A 22,266-nucleotide genomic window follows, 5' to 3' on the forward strand; every position below is an offset into this window, starting at 1 on the left:
TCATCCTAGCTGGAGAAATGGATGTGTCTGAAGCCCTGGAGAGCAGAGCTATGTACGTGTGTCTAGGGGCATGGAAGCAAGCAGCACGGTGCCCTCAGAGGCCCAGTCCGGCAGGAGGCTGGAGCAGTGCACGGGGTCCTCGAGGGCCAGGGCTCTGTTCTGCGGTGAGACTAAGGACAGGCCCCTCCCCAGACCCTCCTGGTCTACTCCTGAGCCTCGGTGGACCCCCAGGCCCAGCACACCCTCCATGTGGCTCCCCTGGGGTCCCTTGGCAGAGCCCCAGTGCCCAGAGGCCAGCCAGAGACGGGCCTACTCGTTTGCCTAAACGGAGGCTGTGTGAGTGCCGCCTGCACGTGGTCAGGCGACTCTGTAACCTGAGGAATGTTTATGTGGGTCCCAGCATGTGTCCGGGTGTCCCCCTGGGAAAGTTGGAACCCTTGGTGGCCCTGGCCACCCTTCCTTCCTCTCCCTCAGGCTGAGACCACATAGGATATCAGGTCGGGGGGCAGAGACCAGGCAAAGGGTCTGTGGGATCCACAGTCCCAAAGCATCTCTGAGAGGCACCAGGCCTCTAACAGATTAATCTGACCCAAGGAGGGGGTCATGGGAGCCCCAACTCGAAGCTGGTCAGACAGAAGTTCCAGAGGCCTCAACTTGTGACTGGTGTCTGAAGTGGGGGCAGTCTTGGGGACTGAGCCCTCACCCTGGGGGAATCTGACACCATCACCAGGTAGAAAGCGTTACCATTGAAATGGAGGACACCCAGGTGGCGTCTGCTGCGGAACTGACTGCTTGCTTGGTGTGTGGGGAACTACCCTACGTATCTGATCACAGCAGTTTTCTGTGTCGATTGTTGTGCCGTGAGAGCAGAGGAAAACACAGTGTGTTTTTTCCATTCCAACCCCACAGAGGAGGTGCTATTATTCAAATTATACCAATAAGGAAACTGAGGCTCCTCCAGTGACTTGCCAAAGGTCACACAGTTATCAAGCAGCAAAGCTTGGATTCAAGCTCAAGGCTGTCTGACCTCAATGATGACTCTTTTCATCATGGCCCTGGAGGGGTTCAGGGTCCTGAAAGCCTGTACCAGTGCCCAGGGCTAAGCCGGCACAGGGAGGACACTGGGCTTGTGTCACAGGCATTCCTCTGAGGCTCCATGGGGACCTCTGCCCCATGAGGAGTGGTGACAGCTCTCACCCGGACCAGACGTCAGCCTTCCTGAGCCCCTGGGAAACAGACAGGTGCCCTTGGGGGTGGTCCACTGGCTCCCAGACACCCCATCCTTCCCAGGGAGGGACTGTAGGACCTACTCAGGGGTTTGAGTTGCATCCTGGACTCCCCCTCCTGAGCCACCCCTTCTCTCGCCCTGTCACCTCCCGCAAGGGTGCCTCACACCCTTCCAGAAAAGCCAGCAAAGCCAGCTGGTCCAGCCGGTGAGAAAGAACACATGCCAGATACGGGAAATGTATACACAAAGCCTTTTTTTTTTAACTCAAGAAAGGGCTTTTATTATTTTTAACTCACTTCCTGGGAAGTTAATTTTTAAAACACTCTTATGGAGTTTGTTCATCCCTTGTGCTACATTCAGAAACAGTGATGCCAACCAAAACCCTGAGTGATGGGTGCTGACATGGTGAAGCTGGGCCCACCTCTGAGCTCTCCAAGGGTGGGTCCAATCGATGTAGCCCCTGAAACCAGGAGCTCCCAGAGATGCTCAATGCCTTCCATGAACTCTATAAAAGTGTTCTTAAAAACAGTACCGAGTTATTTTTTAAGCCCTGGACCGTACCGCCTTAGTGCAGAGAAGCCAGGGAGAAATGTGGACCCATTGACAACGGGCCTCATTCTGCTCCTAGCCTTAAATAGACATAGAAACTATATTACAAATGCATGTACTGGTGCAAGACATGCGAGTGTGCTGTGTGCAGCAGATGGGCACGCACACGCATGTGTGCGTGGAGGCGCGACATATACCCACAGGCACAGAGATGCGGCAGGACACGGGCCCTCCCTCGGCCCAGCCTCCCTCTCCTCCAAACAAGCCCTCCTACAATACGACACCCACAGATGTGGCTGAAATCCTTTACCGAGCCCATGTTTCCAGAGGTATCTGAGTCCTGTGTTACTTCCCTTTGGAGGTCCACCTCTATGAGCATTTAGTCAGCCAATGCCATGCCAGCCAGCCAGACACTGATCTCAGAGACAAGACAGTCTGCTCCAGCGCGTCCACACACGCGCTCCAGCACTCCTGCTCTGAGCTGGTTGACCGCTGACTGTCCTGGGGCGAGGCAGTTGGCAAAGAGGCCACCCGCCAGTGTGCACACCCCTCCAGGGTTCTGTGTCAAGCAATGCCTCCAACCTGGGCAGTTTGTCCTTCATTGTGGGAACATTAGGGCAGCTTCCGGGTAGGCCAGTGTAGGATCAGAGAGTGGGTTCCAGTTACTCCAGCACATGCAAGGCCATGACCTACAAGTCCATGGCCCTGCTGTCTCTTCTGCAGCCTGGGCTCTGGGGAGCCATGCAGGGAGGGTGTGACACGGACAGGGGAGCTGCGGTGCCCCTGGCTCAGGCCTTTGCTCAGAGCTTGATTGAGTTCAGCCCATTTTCCAGATGGCACCAAATGCAAAACAATCCAGGCAGGTCAGTCGGTCCACTTGGCTGCCAGATAATGGTGGGGTGTGCTGGGGACCCCCCTAAGCTATAGGAAAGCTCATGAGATGCTCCCAAGTAGAGATCCTCCCCCCTGCCCCCAGGTTAAAAACAAAAGTAAAAGATAACAAAAAAGTGATCTGAATTCTCCAATACTGACCCTCTCCCCAGTGAGGCCCAGGAATACATCGAGGGGTCAGAGCCTCTATACCAGCGTTCTGTGTACCCTGAGTGGCAGGGTACCCCCCTCCGTGTGCGTGTGGCAGCTAAGCCAGGCCTGCCCAGCTCCCTGTGGAGGTCTCTTCAGTTGCAGTAAGCATCTTGGTCTCCTGCCTCCTGCCCTGGGCCTTGCCAACCAGCTGGGTGGGGTTTCTGGGGCTCCATGGGCACCTGGTTTCCCCACAGAATGGGTCAGGCCAGGAAGAGACAGAAGGTCTTGCGGGAGCCCTGCCCCCCAAACCCCAAATGACACATATTCCAATCCTGTCCCTGGACGTGCGCGCGTGGAGGTCATGCAGCACGACGGGGGGAGGTGGCCGGGAGAGGGGCCGCGGTCCCTAGCCCCCTGCCAGCGGGGGCAGCTGTCGCATGAGGGCGGTGGGCCTCTGGAGGCGCGGGATGAGTGTGCTGCCGGGCGGCCCTGGGCGCATGCAGGGGCTCAGGACGCAGCCTCGTCTTCTTGGACACCAGGGAGCTCTGGGCTCTTGCCCCCTTCACCATATCCTTCTTTCCTGTTCAGGGGACACAAGGGACAGAGTGACCTCAGGGCTCACAACGTGCATTCGGGGGACACTCACACACTCACAGACATTTGAATCCCATGATCTCTCACATCCCCTCACCCACTTCCCCAAGCCTGGCCTCCGTGTGGCCTCCCTGCATCCCTGGCAGCTGCCCACACCCTCCTGTGGTTCAGGCCTCTGGAGCCTCGGTGATCTGGCCCAGCTGAGTCCCCTCATCCTCAGGGCATCAGCCAGCTCAAGGGCCTTCAGTGCTGATCTCTGCCAGCCAACCTGGCTGGGTACAGGGGCTTTCGTTTTGCATATTCTCTGCCTTGTTCGCAGGGCAGAGTCTACCTCAGTCTCAGGATTCTGTTACACATCCAGCAGATATCTGTATCTGATTTCCCTCCACACACATCAAGATGTCTCTTTATAAAATAACCAATAAATGGGTTTTGATATCTTAACAAAGGACCAATCCCACTTAACTCTACTACAGAGTTTCAATAATTATCCCAAAGGATAAAAAACACATTCTATCAAGGACAAATACTGGGACTCCATGATGAGGTTAAATATGCTTTCAAAATTAAACTTGGGCCACAGAATTGCAGAATTTTATAACTGGAAAGTGTTAAGCCCAGTCTTCTCACAATCAGTTTACAGGGCGCAAATGAAGCACTAGAGGTCTTTATCCTGTGCCTGGCTTGTCGCACCACTAGGGGGCGCTGGGCCAAGGCTCCCGAGCTCAAGGGACCAGACATCCAGGTTTGCTGGGCACCATCCTGATTCTTCTGTTGTCCTGGCATGATTATTAATAGCTTCCCTGTTCACTCTCAAAAGTGGCCCCATTTGGATGTCAAATTATACATGTTCCTCCTACGCTAGGTGCAATTCCAGCATCAGGGGCCTGCAGATCTAGATGAGCTCAGGGAACTCCCTCCCCAAACCCAACCACCTCACTGAAGAGATGGAAACTGCGGCTCAGGACTGTCAGGCCTCTCCCAGGCCCCATGCCTCATTACGGGGACATCGCCGAGTGCAGGCAACCTCTGGCAGGAGCAGGAGCAGACACCAGCATGCCCAGTGTGATGGGGCCTCTGAAAAGCCCGCTTCCAGGAGGGAGGCCTCGCACAGAACCAGCATCCGGTGCCTGGACGGCACAGTAGGCGCTCTCCTTCCAGACAGCCCAGCATTGACCTCTCTGGGGGGCACGCCTTCACCACAGAGCAGGTGGGGGCACCACTCCCGCCAGCCCTCCTGCCTGCAGTGCCCGTCACAGGACAAAGGAAGGTGACCGCTGTCCCAGGATCGCATTCTGGCTCAGGACCTCACGACTTTCTCTCTGCAGGTCTGCGCACAAACTCCAGCCGGCCTCAGCATCCCAAACTGACTTTTACTGTGGTGGAAGAAGGTGGGAGAGATGAGGACGAGGCCACAGAGGTTTGGGGAACTGATTTTCTGGCCTCTCCCAGGAGGTAGTGACCCCACAGGCGTGGTTCACAGCAGGGAGCCTTCTGCACATGGCGGTTCCTCTCCCCAGGCCTGCCAGCCAGCCTGTCCACACGTGTCATGGGACAGGTGTTCACAAAGCACTGCCTGAGCACTCGGCTTCAGCAACAGCTGCAGGCAGCACTGCCCCCGGCCAGGCACAGTCAGCGCACAAGTGCCCCTCCCGGCACAGCAGCCTCCTGCAAGGAGCCAACACCAGCCCGTCTGCAAACCTCTGCCAGGCTGCCATCAGTTGAGGGGCCCCAGAGGACCGAGCTGGACGCAGTGGGAGAGTGTGACAATGTCAAGCTTCCAGGAGAAGATAGGTCTTCCTGTCCCATGGAGGGGCTGAGTGAGCTCCTCATCTCTGGAAGTCTGCGAGTGAGGGATGCTGGGCCACGAAGGTCCCTTCTGGCCCTAACTAGCCTTGGGGACCAAGGTGCAAACAGGGCCAACTCTGAGACTGGCCAAGGCCGCTGGCTCTGGGCCCGGCCCACCAGTACTTACATCAAGTTTCCGGGAGCGGACATGGATCGCTCTTCCCTCCGTGCTTGGGGCTCGAACGGGTTCCCAAAGGAACGCTTCCTCAGCATGGACTTCACCAGGATCTGGGAAGAACAGGTCAGCATAAGGAACACGGGCCCCTGGCTCCCAGACAGGCGAGGCAGCTCGCAGGCAGCCCCCACTCTGACTCCTTAGAGGGCGGCTGCCAGGTGGGCCCCGCTGGGGGTCCCGTTTCAATCGGCAGAGGAAATGACAGAAGCAATAGCACAGAGGGGTGGCTGCCGGGGGTGAACTCATGGAATGGCAAGGAGCCCGGTGCCACCTAGGGCGTGGGAGCAGAGGCCAGGACCAGACCATGAGGGGTCTACAACACCACGCTGAAAGCTTGAGGAGGGACAGGGCTGGAAGTGCCACTGGGAAACACCTTGTAGCTATGGAGGGAAGGACGGCCCGGAGGAGAGGCCGTGCCGGGCAGCGCAGGGAGGCCTGGGGAGCTGCCAGTGGCAGCGATGACCAAACCAGTGGGGGCTTCCAGGAGGGCAGCAGCTGCCGCACTCTGGCTCTCTGCCTTTGTCTCTTCTCCACAAGGAGGACAGTCCCACGTCAACTCACACACACGTGCACAGAGCCAATGGAGCACTCATCCTTTCACTCGCTCCCTCACTCACTCATTCATCCACCCATCCATTCATTCCATCAACACCGGTGTGTGCTAGCTAGACACTATTCTAAACACTGGGGCCACACTGAGGCCAAAATTCTTGCCCTCGTGGAGTTTAAATTCTAGGTGGGGGACAAGCAACAAATAAGACAAATCAGCAAAATATACAATGGGTTCGTCAGTGGTAAGGGCGAAAGAGAAAAAGGTAAAAGAAGGGAAGGGGATAAGGTGTGACACAGCGGGGGGCTGATGCTGTGGATAAGGGGCCAGGGAAGGCTCCTGCTCTGAGGAGGTGACTTTGGAGTGAGGACCTGAAGGGAGTGAGGACGTGAGTAGTGCGGCCGTCTGGGGAGGAGCTCCCAGGCAGAGGGAGAAGTCCCAAGGCTCCAGGGCGGCCGCTCTGGGGTGCCTGGCTGCAGCCAAGCACGTGGTGGGAGGGTCATGCAGGGCAGCGCGGGCTGTGGGTTTTGCCTGGGGAGGACACAGGAGCCTGAGTGAGCGAGCAGGGTCTGAGCTGAGAAGGGACATGCTCATGTCACCAGGACCATCCTGGCCACTGAGTGGAGCATTGACTTGGGGTTCATGTGGAAGCAGAGGACAACTTGGGAGGCTACTCTAGTGGTCTGGGAGAGAGTTGACGGTGGCTAAGACCAGGGAAGTGGCACTGGGGACCCTATGAAATTGGTTGGTTCCTAGGACACCAGTCACAGAACCAAGTAAACAAACGGAGCAGGCATTTAGCCAGCTTGTCCTAGCTGGGCCTGGACACACGGGGGCGGTGAAGTGCAAGGCCAGACCCCACCACCAGCAGTGACCCCGCACCCTCTCCTGGCCCTGTGCTTACCCTGACTCACTGTGATGCTCGGCAAAGGTACCCCAAGTCCCCCAAATGGCCATGGGGGACTATATTAATAACTTGCACTGTCAACATGGAAGATGTCTGGAGGAAGATGAGCAAAACTGAAAGGTGAGGGGAGACTGGAAGGAGACACGGTGCTGTCTCACTGACACGTGGGTTCTGGGGCCACTTCTGCAATTCAGAGGCTGGGCCTGTTCATGGCCGTGCCTTGGCACCCAGTGCAGTGCCTGGACAGCGGCAGAGTTCAGTGAACGTCTGGAAGGAAGGAAATGCTTCTTCCAGTCGTGGTGAATGATGCTACTCAGCAAGAGCGGCACATGTCTTTAAAGCATTGACTCTCCTCGCCACACCTCCTGGTCTTCCTGCCACGAGGCTGAAGGGCGTGGCCTTCGCCAGGGGACTCCGGAGGAATAGCGGCCCCAGTGGCCCAGTAACACAACTGGCTGACGTGCAGCCCTCCGTCCCCGCACAGGGCCAGGCACAGAGCAAGTCTTGGGCAGTGCACATGCCCCACCCAGGTCCTCCCGGGACAAGGGAGCCTTCCCCCTGCCCTCTTACCACTGTGGTCCAGCTGGGAATGAGCCTGACGGAGTTCTTCACCTCCTCCTCGGTCACCTCCACCACACTGCAGTGCTCCTCCTCTGAGGGAAGGGGCTCCTCCCCATTCTTGGTCACCCAGGGGTGCAACTGCGGAGGCCGGGAGGGCAGGGAGGGGTCAGGGTTGTGGGCGGATAGTCAGCAAGGGACTCCAGGCATTCTTCCAGCGTTGACCTCACAAACCCAAAACTCAAAACCCAAACCCGATACACACACGTCCTGGGGTAGGTCTCTACAGCAGGGGAAACAGGCCTGTGTTCTGTGTCCCAGCCCAACCCAAGACCTCCAGTTCCCCCACCTTGATGTCCGGCACCCCAATTCTTGTTTCCGGATTCTTGTCCAACATCTTCAGAATTAGGTCCTTGAGCTCCTCGCTGACCTCCGGCCTGGAGACGGGGAAGGAAGGAGCTGAGGGTGAGCCTGCTGACGAGGCCCCTGCCTGCCCACTTCTCCTCCCTGCCCTGTGACCAGAGACACACCAACTCTCATCCTCAGATGGGAGGACGGAGCCCCAGAGAGCAGGAGGGACATCCCTAAGGTGCCAGGCCAGAAGGGAGTTTCAGAACAAGTATGTGGCTATCCTTCCCTGAGTAGGAGGTAAAGTCTCCCACCAGGGCAGGAGCCACAAACAGACAGAGTTCCATGGGTGCGGGACACCCCCCTGGGCAGCAAAGATGGTGAGAACGCTGTGAGAAGAGTCGCTTTATGGGACACCAGGGACCCGCACTCCCGCTCACCATCTTATCCTTCCTGCACCTGGGAGGCGGCCAGGAAAAACCCTCTCTCATTTGACAGAGGAGGAAACTGAGGCCCAGAGCAGTTAGCAGGTTGGTACAGCGCCACCCAGCAGAGCACGGGCAGGGATGGGAGACTCGAGAGAAAGCAGCACAATCAGCCCATGTCGACCAGGACTGTCTCTGCCCAAACGGGCAGCCCATGCGTCCAGGCCCGTGTGGGAGGAACCCACTCTCGGGACAGCTGACTTTGGTCCCTCTGCTGTCTTAGATCCTTTATCCCTTGTAAACTCTTGGGCTCGGGAGAAAGCTATCTCTGGCAGGGCACAGCAGGAAGAAAGGCACAGAGACAGGAAATCAAAGGCTAGTTAGGAAACGGAAGCCAGTTGGCTGGGGCTTGGAGCAGGTAGCAGAACTCAAGGTCCTGGAATGCCAGGGCCGGGGCGTGGCCTCTGTCCTGGGGGCTGTGGGAAGCCTCAGGTAAACTTTCAGCAGGAGATACAGTCAAATCGTGTTGGCCGGACTGGAGGGAGGCCAGCAGCAGGGAGGCCAGAGAGGAGGTGGCTGGACCAGTCTGGGGAGAGGGCCTGAGGCCTGCACGGGGCAGGGGTGCAGGTGGAACGGATCCCAGACAGGTAAGACAGGGACTCAGCAGGGTGAGGGGACCAGACAGGAAGTGGACACAAGAGAGCAGGAGTCATTGAGGACAAGTCCCACTTCGGTTTCTGACCTGCTGTAGTCCTTGAGCAGAGGCTAGAGGGCCTCGAGAAATGAGGAGCCAGGAGCCCAGGCTGGCACAGAAGCAGCATGTGTGAGCAGGGACCCTCCCAGACAGTCTCCCTGGGCCCAGAGACCCCAGTCATAACGGGAGAAGCAGGGAGGAGAGAGTGGCTTCACATCCCAGCCCCACTGACAGCTCTCCTCTGAGCGTCCACCTTTCCCTCTGTGAAATGGGAAGCACGCTGGCACCCTGAAGGTCCCCCCACCCCACGTGCGACACGTGGAAGTTCCCCTGGAGTCCAGGGGCTGCGTGTGACTGGTGCCACCGACCCCATGTAGGCCTGCAGTGAAGGAGTGGTCTGGATGAGTGACCTGGGGTCATCCCCGCCCAACGCTGGGTCTCAGAGTTCCCATCCGTTCGATGACGTCTCAGAGACCCCGGTTCCACAGTCCCACCCCTCCACCTGCTCTGGCGCCCTTCCCAGGGAGCAGCACCCCCACCCCCAGGTCTGCAGGCTGGGGTGGGGTCTTCAAAGGGCAAAAGCTCTCCTAAAATTCAGGCCCCTCCTCCCCAGGAGAGGGTGGTAGCCCCACCGGTCCCCCAGGTGGGAACTCACTGCTCAGGAAACACCACAGCCTCATTCTTGATCTTCCTGTGCAGGGCCAGGATGTAGTCGTCGATGAACGGGCACTGCGGGGCAGAGGCACACAAAGGATGTCGGCCCAGGGCCTCGACCCGTGCCGGGGGGCCGGCCCTCATCCCCTGGGGGCCAGGGGTGGAGAGCAGCTCTGGGCCCCCCAATAGGTGGGAAGGACCTCGACTAGCGTGTTCAGGGCCTGGCACACCACAGGTGCTCAACAAACACTGGCTGAATGAACGAGTTGCTGAGGGAACTATGAGGCTGGGTGTACCCGCTGGCATTACAGCCACCTGCAGCCAGACCTCTGCTCCCAGGGCCTGGAGTTTGGAAACCTGATCACTGAGATTCCCTCCTGCCTCTCAGTGCGGTCACTAGAGTAGGAGCACTTGCAGACGGAGAATCTCGGTCATGGCAGTGTTGGATGTCCCCAAGGTCCAGCCTGACCCAGAGCAGGAGTAAAGGACGATGTGTTGAAGGAATGAACAACTGAGTGTCTGCACAGATGGATGAATGAATGGCACCGAGGGGCGAGGGACAGGGGCACTCTGGCTGGAGAGGGGCCTACATCACCATCTGCACCACCCCTTGGATGTCTGCTGTCCTCAGACGCCACGTGAATCCCTCCCAAGGGGATCAGAGAAAAACAGAAAAAGCCTCTTCTCCCTCAGCCTTCTCTGAGCCAGGTGGGCTCTTTCAAAAGCCACCTTCCAAAGGAAGTGGACACAAAAGAAGGGTCTGCATCTGTCACCCATGCCTGGCTCATGGGGTCCAGCACATGGTCTGGAGTCTGGGCCCGCCCCAGCTCCGCTGGCCTCCCCAGCACTCACCTTTCCATAGACAAAGCAGTACAGTGTGACTCCAGTGGCCCACACGTCCAAGGCCTAGAAAGAAACATGCTCACATCAGTCCCCCAAGAGGCACGGCCGCTCCCTGCCCACCCAGGTCCGGTGAGGTGTGGGAGAGGCCCTGCAGGGAACCTCCTTCTTCAATCATGTATTGATTCACTCAACAAACACTCCCAGGTGCGTGCTCCATGCTGGGCCCTGTGCTAAGCAGTGAGGACACAGGGATGACCAGAACAGGTCCCCTGCTCTCCAAGGGTCCTGAGTCTCTTGGGATAGACCCAAACCAGATATGTCTCCAACTCAACAGGTGCAAAGCCCCCTTTATCCACGGGGTCACGTTTGCCACCACCATGACACAGATGTACCGCAGGAATGATGGTATGTATCAAACTTACACTCACAAACCAGCTCTGGCTTCAGGGGGTCTTCCCTCCTCCTCACAATCCACCCTTTCTGACACCGGAAGCAGCCCCTGCGCACGCGGAGGCCCCGTCCCCTCCCCGCATCCCATGCCAGTGCCACAACTCCTCAAGGCTCCCAAGCACGACCGGGCTCCCCCACACTCTGGCTTCTAACGTGCTCTCTCCATCCCCCACCCCCAGGACCCCATCCCTCCTCCTGCTGTGCACTTTCTCTCTTACATGAGTGATTCTCAAATCTCCACCTACGCATTCCTGCCCCAGATGCATCATCTGAATCCAGCCAGGGAACACCAGACAAATGCAAACCGACAACACTCTGCAAAGTAACAGGCTTGTTCTCTTCAAAAATGCCAAGGTCAGGAAAGACAAAGAAAGGAGAGGAATTCTTCCAGATTAAAGGACACCAAAGAGACAAGACAAGTGAATGTGGCAAATGACCCTGGATTGGATCCAGGCCCAGAAAAAGAAAAAGTTATAAAGGACATTATTGGGACAGCTGATGAAGTTTAACTAAGGTCGGTAGATTATGTCAGTCTTATCAATGATCAATTTCCTGATTTTGATCATTGCACTGAGGTTATAGGAGACAATGTCCTTGTTCTGAGGAAATGTCCACTTACATATCGAGTGACAAACGGCATAGCGTCTCCAACTTAACTTCCAAATGGCTCGGAAAGATATAATATGAATACATATAAATAGAAAGAGATGACAAAAAAGCAAATGGGACAAAATGTTGATAATTGGTGAATCTGGGCAAAAAGATACATGGAATTTCTTTGTACTAGTCTTGCAACTTTTCTGTAAATTTAGAACTGTATCAAAATTAAAAGTTTTTAAAAATCCTTATCTGTGTCCCTGACCTTTCTTGGGCTCCACATCCACACGCGTGTGCAAAGGCCCCTCAGCCACGCTACAGCCTCCCTGGCGGGGTGCAGTGGGGCAATCATCGCTGGCTGCACAGATGAGAAGGGGCGCGAGCCCCGGGAAACACGCCGCCCCGTGTAACCCCTTGCTCGGAATGCTCTGCCTATGCCCCTGTCCCTTAGGGGGAAGCCCAAACTTCCAGCCCCTCCACACTCTGCCCCCACCCCTCAGTTCTCTTGTACATTCTCTGGGCTCTACCCCCTGCTCAGATCCTCCCTGCTCTTCAAGGCCAAGTTCAAAGCTTGCCACGTCCAAGATCTGAGAGGAGCCTCTGACATACCCTAAACACGAGCTCTCCTGCCCTTTTCACCATCCAGAAGGGCAGGAAGTAGGGCTGGTGTCGTTCTGCCTGTTCCATAGCCCAGCTCAGACCCCAGCACAGAGCAACTGGCAATAAATACCTGCAGGGGAGATTTGGGGCCATTTTGCTGGAAAACAAAGGCAGGCCAAAGGTGGGGAGTTTGTCAGGCTCCAAGGAAGAGGCAGATATGTCACTCCCTAGAGGCCTAGACACAAGGACCTCGGCATGTTCAGGTTGGAAACTAGGCCCCTGCCGCAAACTGTCCCACCCCTCCACCTGAACCCCAATCTGGCCCAGGGCCTGGAAGTCACCTTCCCACTGAAGCTCTGGCCAGATTCAGAAATGGCCTCAGGGGCCATGAATGCTGGGGTCCCGGCCGTACTGGACAGCTGAGCGTCGTTCCCCTCAAACTGGTTGCTGACACCGAAGTCGGCGATCTTCACGTGCCCATCATCCCCCAGGAGCAGGTTGGAGGGCTTGATGTCTCTGTGGACGATCTTCTGGCAGTGCACTGCAGAGAGAGGCGGCCTGAGCGCCGGCCTAGGGAATGGATGCCCAGCAACCCACACCTCCCTTGCCCAGCCAGGGAAGCTAGCCAGGGCATCCCAGCCCACGCACACTCCTATCTCAGAAGAGGACATCAGGGCCATCTGCTCCACTATGCAAGTGCAATCCAAGCTGTTAGCAGCAGAGCCAGGACTAGAATCTTAGGAGTCTTTGTACTCTAAGTCCAGTGCTCTCTCCGTGACAAACAAGGTGCCTGTTGCTGGTCAGGGATATCAGAGGAAACTGGGGGAAAGGAGCTCTCCATTGGCCGTCCCTGCTCCTCCCACATGAGTGCTGTCTGCAGGCCCGAAGCCTGTCACCACCCTACCCAGTTCTGTCCCCCACTCAGCCTGGCCAAGGATGTCCCTGCTCCTGGGACTGAGGGTTGGACTGTGGGAACTGCGGTACCCTACAGAGGCACTGTCTCAGCCCTAGGGATCTGGGCTGACAGCGTTTCATACAGGGAGGGCACCCCAAGCCTTGGGACCACCAGGATGAACATGGCTGGGCTGAGGGTCGGCCATCTCTAGCAGGCTGGGAGACCATCCTGATTCCTGGGTCCAGTACTGCCAGGAAGGGATGGGCAGCTCAGGCTGAGATGACCAGATATGTCCCAACCAAGAAACTGACCCCACCTCACTGCCATGTAGTTGTGGACTCCCTCTTTAGCAAATACTTTCCCCTGGACCAACAGACCCCAGGATGTTGGAAAGGAGGGGAGATAGAAAGAGAGAGAAGAGAGGAGGAGGAGAGGAAGGCTGAGGGCCAAAAAAGTGAGTGCCATACAACATCAACCACGGTACCAATGGCCCTTTATTGATGGCCTACTATGTGAGGGGCACACACGAGGAATCTGACACACACCCATCAGGGCACAGAAGCTCAGGGAGCTGGATATTCAACTGTGAAAAGTGGTCTCAAATTCTTTTTCTTTTCTTTTTTTGAGATAGGATCTCACTTTGTCACCCAGGCTGAGTACAGTGGTACAATCATAACTCACTGCACCCTCACACTCCTGGGCTCCAGTGACCCTCCCGCCTCAGCCTCCCAAGTAGCTGGGACAACAGGTGCACACCACCACACCTGGCTGATTTTTCTGTTTTTAGGGTCTCACTATATTGCTCAGGCTGGTCTCGAACTCCTGGCCTCAAGCCACCCTCCTGCCTCAGCCTCCCAGAGTGCTAGGACCACAGGAGTGAGCCTCTGTGTCTGGCTGAGGTCTCAAATTCTTATCTCGAACCCTAGCCTCCCCCCTCCACATGGCTCTTTATCCATGTGGATTTCCAATAGACATCTTGATAGACAGATAAATAGGTATATAAATAACTTGATTTCTCTGCCTACAATACCTTCCCCAACAAAAACAAACAGAAAACCCCTGCTCCTCCCCAGTCCTTCCCATTCAGCTAGAGGCAGATCAGCATTGCCAAAAACCTCAGGATCGTCCTCAACTTCTCCTTCTCTCAGTCCCCACGCCCAATGCATCAGCAAGTCCTACGAGCTCAACTTCTAAAATATATTCCCGGTCTGATGCTTCTCATCCCCTGCATTGCTGCATTAGCCCCCATGCACTAAGAACCAGGCCTGGGCCTCCCTGACACGGAGCCCTCTCAGGGCAGCTCTCCCTTCGTGGGGCCAGACTCACAAGGCAGGTCTTCAGCTCGCCATGCCCCTGCGTGTCCACCTGTCCAGCCCTCGGCACTACCCGATCCACTCCAGGGAAGCCCTTCACTGTGATTAGCTGGGTCCTGATGAGGCTTTCCCCAGTAACCAGATGAGATCAGCTTGTTTTGAGGGGACAGTGGATGGCAGACAGTAGGCCCTCAGCTGGGGAGAGGGGCCCAGAACAGGAAGGGGGTGGAGCCACACCAGCACAGGATCCGTGCCTGCCACAGACCATACCGAGAGTAAAACGTTCTCTCCCCATCTCACACCTCTAGGCTTTTGGTAGGGACTTTCTCCCAAGCCCTCCCCTGCGTGTGCCTCAGTTTTCCCATATGTATAAAGAGAGTATTAATCTGAGGGCACAGAAGAGGCTCAAGCAGGATAAAGACAGTCTTGTTCCTGTTACTGCAGGTCAAACCTCAGCTGGGTCCCCGCCCTGTTCCCCAGGGAGAGAATATGCTCCCAACAAACCAAACTAAGATTTTAGAGGGATGGGCGGCACCCCCGGCCCCCAACCCAGGCCAGCACCATAGATATCTACGGGCCCTCCTTTCCCCAGACCAGTCAGTCACCCTGTGCTGGCCACCCCACCTCCTTCCCATCCCCTCCCCACTGCCACTGTCCTAATCCAGGCCTCACCATCTGTCACTTGGGCTGTAGAAACAGCCTCCTCCCTGGCCAGCTGGCTGTCTCTCACCCTCCGATGACACTCTCAGATCCAGCCACCACACAGCTGCCAGACAGAGCTTTCTAAGGCGTAAATCCCAACACACCTCCCTGTTCACAGCCCTCGGGGCCTCGCACCGCTGACAAGATGAATTTGTGACAGTCCTCCATCGTGACAATCCTCCGGAGAGGCATTCCCAGCCCTGATGCTGTGGCCCAGACAGAGTTTCCAGTATCATCATTCATGAACCACCTTGCCCCCTGACCCTGCCCACGGGAGGCTTCAACCAGACTGAATGTCTCCCCAAACTCAAATAGTACACGCCCTGCTCCCCTCTGTGCCTCTGCCTGGCATAATGTCGCCCACTCCAATCCCCCAAAACCTCCAACGAACTCCTAGCCATCCTTCAGGACCCAAGTCACATGGAGTCTCTTCCAGGAAGCCTCTCCTGGCCTGGGTGCTCCTGTCCTTCCCCAGCCTTGGCAGGCACCACACTGTATTATCTGCCTGCTCAGTTTTCTGTCCCTCCCACTAAGCGGTGAGGTCAAATCTGGGTCTTTGTCGTCTCTGCCCACAGCCGCCACTTTGTAGGTACTCACAAATGAATGAAGTGAATGAATGAAATGAATGAGAGAAGAAGTAAATGAACTCCAGAGATAGCGGCTAAGCTAACTAACATCTGTTCTCCTGAGCTCTCATCACCCCAGGGCCCTTCATGGTTGAAAGCCCCCTGCCACCATCCACGGGCCCCATGCCAGGACACTCTACCCGGAGCAGCTGGACATAAATCCCTTCCTTCCCACATCTCTCGAGGACCTGTGGAGAGGCCATGCTTGGCTAAGAAAGCGGAGGAAAGATACAGACAGAACACCCAAGGCGCACACCGACCTGGTGCAGAGACCAGCACCACCCCCACCAGCGAAGGACCCGGCGCATGCCCAGTGAAACCTGCCGCCACCCCCATCCCGCCTGAAAGGCCTTGGGCCCCGCCTGCAGGCCCATGCCCCGCCCCCACTGCAGCTGATTGACAGATCCGCTCAGGACGGCTCCGAGCCGGCTCAGCTAGGCGGCTCCCAGATGCCCTAGCCTCAGCCCAGGGGTCAGGCAGCCCCTGACTCACAATACTCGAGGCCCAGGATGATGTCCCGCAGGTAGAGGCGAGCTTGTTCCTCGGGGAAGGGCTTGTCGCAGGGCACTTCCATGACGGGTCTATGGAGAAGGACGGGGGGAGGGGTGTTCAGCTGGAATCAAGATGTGAAAAGGTGGGCACAGGTGAAGGGGGACAGGGCTGGGCCGTTCAGGCCCTTGGGGACGTCCTGGGAATCCTATGCTCACATGGGTCCCTAGAACCCAAGATACTAGCTTTTTCTCCCATATAATGAAAACTGTAAAACACACATAGACATAAATATCCCATTTCAATCACTATAATTTCAAATCAGCTTTATCTTCATTTCTGATTGGCTTGGTATTCCTTCTTCTAAGTTATTTATCATCTATAATCAAACAATTGCAAAGATGCCATTTAGAGCAGGTTTTCAAACTGTGGATCCAGATCCAATAGAGGATCATGAAGTCAACTTAGTGGGTGGCAACTGCTTTTTTTCCCTAATGAAGTAGAATATATCAGAACGTATGACATGTGAAAAAGATATATACGGTTGTAGAACTTTGATTTCAGTTACAGATATGGATTGCAATATAAATATATATTTCGTGTTTTGAATAGAGTCCAAAACGTTTGAAAGCCCCTGAATCTTAAAGGGACACCCCTCCCTGCCTCCTTCCCCAAATTGGTCTTAGGAAGCCCCCCAGGCAGAGAGACAAGCCACAGCCTGCATTCAAGCCCTTGGCAGTGAGGGTCCCCATCCACCCAGCCCTGTGCCCACTACTCCATGTCAGCTGTTCTGTAAATACCCTGAAAAATCATACAGGAAAGACATCTGTTAGACCCTAGGCTCCATCAGTGACTTGCTGTGTGACCTTGAGCAAGCCATTTACTCTCTCTGATCCTCAGCTTTCTCTTTCATAAATGGGAGCAAATGGAGGAGTCCCACCCACTCAATTCGAGGCTTGTAAAGCTGAAAGAACCCTTTGTGATTTGAATACAAGGAAGATTTGAGTCCCACCTCTATACTTTTGCCTAAAAAACACTCATTTCTTCCCCTTCTCCTCCATCCAAATCTTCCCAGTTCTTCATGGCCTGGCGCAAAACCCACCCCCTCTTCCAGGGGCCTCGCTGACTATTCCAGCCTCACTGACCTCCACCGGCCTTCAAAGGATGGTCCTCTTGGTATCTCATTTACCCCCAAGACCAGAGCTCCCCAAGGGAAGGGCCTAGGTCTCTGATTTCTCCTAGAGTAGCTGACCCTTGGGCTGGGGACACAGGAAGGAAAGGAAGGCCTGGATTAGAAGTGACCTGCCTGATCGGGACGGGGAACTCACCCCTTTCTCAGGAGGTCAAACACTGAAAGAAAAGACAAGAAGGTAAGGTGTAGCTAGCTGGCAAAGCAGCCAATGCCAAGGTCCCTCCCTGTTCTGCAGGGTAGGAGAGGGGACAGGCATGCAGGCATACTGGAGGGAGGACAGGACAGGGAACCCAGGGTATCAGAGGAAATAAATGGATGAAAGTGGGGTCTGCTATGGACCTGCCTCATCTGCTCCCCAGGTGCCGGGTGAGGACCATCAGCATCAGCATAGACCCCTTTCACGGGGGGTGGGGGGGGACTGAGGCTCAGAGAAGGGGCAGAAATTTTCCTAAAGGTCACAGCAGATAGGCAAGTAGGGTAGGGAGTGGAGACTAAAGCCTTGGCCTCTAATTCCTAAGTTAGTTCTCCTTCTGCCCCATTTTCAGAGACCTCTTCTAAACCCAACCCTAAACCAGGCACAAGGAACTTAAATAACATTAATATTAACAAGGATAATAACTAATGTGTTTTGCATATAACTCATTTACTACTCACATCAACCCTATGAAACAAATACCATTATTATCTCTGTTTTATAGGTGAGGAAGCTAAGGCACAGAGCTACAGACAGGGTCTGGGAACCGACACAGCCTCTTCCCACATCTGCCTGAGTGCAGAGTCCAGAGCTGATTCATAGCCTTTCTGATCAGTGGGGAGCAGGGAGTGGGGACCTGGGAATATTTGTTGAATCTAACTGGATATCCTGGGCCTGGTTTGGCAGGGCCGGGCAAGGGAATCCAGGGTTTGAGCACGGGGTTTTTCCTCTGCCCCCAGGAGTTAGTACATTCACATGGCCCACCTGAAGGTCATGCGTGTCCCCAGGAGCCCTTGGACCAGCCCTAGGTGAGGTGCTATGGGAATGAGCTGGGTCACTCACCCAAATAGAGATTGTCCTCAGCTGGGTCATCCAGGACCTGGTTAGAGGGAGCAGACGTGGGGGTGGGGCACAGGGTTGGGGGGTCCCAGACCTCCTTGTCCTTGCCAGCTGCAGGACCCCTAGTATGCTCTGCACCCACCCCAGACAGTGAAGCAGGACCTGTACAGGGGTCAGACAGATGGGAGCCTTGGAAGTCACGGACCCCCAATTCTGGCCCATCACATGGCATCCAGCCCTTCTTCTTTCTTGCTGTGACAAGGGGCTCACTTCTTGCCTCTGGGGCAGCCCTTCACCCTCAATGAGAACTTGAGAACATCCCTGACCACCCTGAACTGACCCCCGAGGTTTCCCTGCAGCCCCACCCCAAGTCCGGCCCGGCTCTCAGAGGCCTCAGCCCTGCCACATCTGCCCCCCAGCACACGGGACTCAGGCTGGTTCTCCCCGCTCACCACTACCTCCTACCTCGATCAGTTTGACCACATTCACGTGGTCCAGCTTCTTCAGGATGGCAATCTCCTGGTACACTCGCTCCAGGGGCAGCAGCTGCTTGGCTGGTCCTCCCTGAGCAGCCTGAGACCCTCTCGGGGGAGGGCGACCTGTAACCAGGAAGGGGAGTCAAGCCCCTGTTCCAGGTGGCTGGGCCTCACCATGGACCTGCAACCAGCCTCAAGTGAGAATATTGTCCCAACCCACCAAGCACATTCCATCCCCAGGCTTTTACTTACACTGTCTCCCCACCTCCATTCCTAACCAAAACTAGCTAGAACTGAGGTCCTCTCCTCCTCTGACCCCCCCAGGCTAGGAGCTCCCAAGGACAGGACCAGATAGATACATACGTGGAAAGCCATACTGCTTTAGTAACTTCTTTTTGGAAAGAACTTTCATTGCCTAAGGAGGGAGGGACAGAAATATCATTTGTGTGCAGCCACCAGGGGCTAGAACAGGCTGGTTACATGTAAACTGAGGTCCAGAAAGACACACTGGACTTCTGCCACAACCGAGGGTGTGGCCCAGGTTAAGCTGGGTTAGGAGGTGGCCATATCTGAGTCTAGGCCTTCACTCTATTTCCCCAACAAGCCTCTGCTTGCATATCCCCAGGGTCAGGAGGCTCTTCCTTTTGCACACCCCTAAGGACAGGGAGCTCACTCTCTTCAGAGAAAGCCCTGTCCTCTATCTCCCCAGCACAACTTCTGCCCCACCCCCAGACTTCTAGGGCCTGGTGTGGGCAACACCTCCCCATATCCCCAGACTCACATAGTGTCTGTCTTCGCTTTCGTTGTACGCCAGCCTCACCACGCCGTAGGCACCCTGCAGATAGGCGCTGGTCAGCCCTGTCTGGACAGGGCAACCTCTCCTGGGCTAGCTCAGGTAATGGGGAGCACGAACAGCTCTGGTCCCTCCTCCTGCATCCCATCTCCGCTCCCACCACCAGCTGGCTCATGCACATAAATTTCAGGCAGATGGGGAGGGGATTCCTGTGCCCTGGTAACTGCCCTGCTTTGCTCGACACAGCCCCAGGCCCCCCTCAGTCCCTCCTTGTCATCCATCAAGAGCCCTGGGGGGGTCAAGAATCGGGGGTCATGTCCACCCTGGCTCTGCTTCACATTTCACATTCCCACCCACAGAGGAGAAGGAACAGAGCCAGGAAGAGAGTCCTCAAGCCCCCACTGCTCTTGGCCTGCCCCAGTCCTACCTTGCCAATCTCACTCTGCAGCTTGTACTGGTTCAGCTGCACGCAGTCCTGCGGGGGAAGGAGAGCTGAATCAGGCAGAGCTTGATCCAGAGGCGGCACTGCTCCCACCTCAGGCACCTGTTTGGGGCCCAGTCCCGGCGCCAGGCCCCTCATTCCCGGACCCCTTGGTCTCACCAGCCTTTTGAGTTTGGATGGGACAGTTGGTGGCGCCATCACCATCCTAAGTGATGAGAAGACTTGGATAGTGTTTGAAAAAATGAATGATGAAGCCATGGCTGTGCTTTGCTCCCTAGGAAGCAGTGAAGGGAAAATGCACTAATTCCTGCCTGGATTCTGGGGTCTGAGAGGCCCCCATCTGTGAGAAACCGACGAGCAAAATTTCCAGAAGCAGCTGGATAAGGAGGTTTAGACTGAAAGGACAAGAAAGACTCTGGAGCCTTGGGGCCAGAGACTGAGCGCCTTGGTTCAGGCACAAAAAGCTCGGCCTCTGAAATCTGTAGATTGCGTGGGATCCAAGTTCACTTTCAGATCTAAGTGGCAAGGACAAGGCCAGCAGGAGCCCAGAGGCTGGAAGCATGCTGGCTGCTTCTGAGTCAGAGCAGACTCTAAGGGACAGGATCAGAGGTGAGGGGCTCAAGCTGGGGAAGACCTAGGGCCAGGGAGACATATCATCATCTATCTTCAGATCTCTAAGAGGACTTTTTTTTTTTTTGAGATGGGGTCTCACCATTGCCCAGACCAGAGTACAGTGGCACGATCACAGCTCACTGAAACCTCCAACTCCCGGGCTCAAGTGATCCTCCTGCCTCAGCCTCCCAGGTGGCTAGGCCTAGACGCACGCATCACGCTCAGCTAATTTTTAAATTTTTTGTAGAGATGGGGGGGGGTCTCGCTATGCTGCCCAGGCTGTAAGAGGGCTTCTTAGAGGACAAGGCAGAGACCTATTTCCTGGGCCTGGGCTGGGGGTAGGAATGGCGGGACATATAGGAGACAGTCTTTTGCTCAGCTGGAGCTCCACTGGGTGAGAAGAGGCCATACTGTTAGGTAGTGAGCTCCCCAGCTCTGACAGTATACAAACCAAAGTTACATGGTTGTGTGGGGGTAGATGGGGGTAGAAAAGAACCTTCATTGAGGCCTACCGAAGGGCTCGTAAGCAACCCCTAGCTCTGCCCCACCAACCTCTGCGTCTGAGATGGCCACGTGGTGGGACTCTATGGTGGGCCTCCGCCAGGCCCTTGGGGAGATGTGGCTGATAGGCCCCGTGGCATAAGGCCCAGCCTGGGCCTCCAGGCAGCTTCCTGCTGGCCGCTCCTGCAGGGAGAACTTCCTAGCTGAGAGGCTGGGCCGGGCTGGGGGCGGTCTTGAAGCACTGCCAGGGATCACAGAAGCAGCTCTGGCCCGTGGCGGAGGGTCCACACCATTCCTGGCAGGCTCTGAGCCACCATCCTCCTCTTCCAAGTGGGCCACGTCGATGGCTGCCACCCGTTCTACCAGCTCTGCTCGAGGGTCCTGGCAGCAGACGGCTGGGCCCCCCTCCATTGCCTCAGTCCAGGGGGTTGTCCGTGTAGCCTTGTTGGGAACCTGAGAAAAGAGAGCAGAGAAGGCTTCACTCCTGGACATCAGGCTGGCTACGGGGCAAGGAGGGCAGATCTAAGCCCTTCTCCCCCTGTAGCCACAAGTCTCTGGATCCCACCTCCGTGCCTTTGCCCTGGCTGTTCCTTCTGCCTGGGCTGCCAGCACCCAACCTCAGGCCTGTCCCTGCTAACTGAGTGAATTCCAGGAACCAATCTGGCTGTGCTGCATGCCAGCCCTCCAGACCTCAGTATCCCTACCTGCAAAATAGGCACAGTCACTCCTGCCCACGGGCTCCACAGGGAAGCAGAGAGAATCTGATACTCCAGAGTCAGGACAGACAGACAGGGGCAGAAGACCCAGCAGCACTGGGAGGGGCAGAGTCTAGGGTCAAGTGAGTCCCCAAGGCATACAGCCCAGTGACTCACAAGCCCCACCCATTGACAGCAGAGCATTCCAACCTGCCTCTTGGAAGCTGAGCTGGGCACTGGTAATGCAGAGGCCTCCCTGATGCTGCAGCCCACCCACCTCCTCCAGGGAGGCCTCCCCGATACTTCAACCCCCTACCCCATCCCTCTCCCTGCTTCCAGGAAGACCTCCCCAGGGTTCCAGCGCTCCCACTCCTCTCGCCATCTCCAGGGCCATAGGGCAAGTCTCCCATTACTCTCTTCCCTTCCCCAGCAGAGCTTCCAGCCCAGGACAGGG

At 56.2% G+C, this 22,266-nt stretch overlaps 1 protein-coding gene across 1 annotated transcript; it reads right to left on the minus strand.

Annotated features, from left to right (window-relative positions):
• Positions 1-1,784: 1,784 nt before the first annotated feature.
• On the minus strand, positions 1,785-21,559 carry CAMKK1 (calcium/calmodulin-dependent protein kinase kinase 1, alpha). The gene is made up of 15 exons (XM_012652581.1): positions 21,169-21,559; positions 19,990-20,037; positions 19,551-19,604; positions 19,133-19,184; positions 18,759-18,892; positions 18,297-18,333; positions 17,397-17,418; positions 16,072-16,160; positions 12,385-12,584; positions 10,406-10,459; positions 9,555-9,628; positions 7,782-7,869; positions 7,445-7,573; positions 5,370-5,470; positions 1,785-3,380 (listed from the first exon to the last, which is right to left on the minus strand). The coding sequence occupies exons 1-15, from the start codon at positions 21,526-21,528 to the stop codon at positions 3,308-3,310; spliced, it is 1,515 nt and encodes a 504-aa protein (XP_012508035.1). The 5' UTR covers positions 21,529-21,559; the 3' UTR covers positions 1,785-3,307.
• Positions 21,560-22,266: the final 707 nt, after the last annotated feature.

This window comes from Propithecus coquereli, unplaced genomic scaffold (genome assembly GCF_000956105.1).
Source record: "Propithecus coquereli isolate 6110/MARCELLA unplaced genomic scaffold, Pcoq_1.0 Scaffold390, whole genome shotgun sequence".
NCBI lineage: Eukaryota > Metazoa > Chordata > Mammalia > Primates > Indriidae > Propithecus > Propithecus coquereli.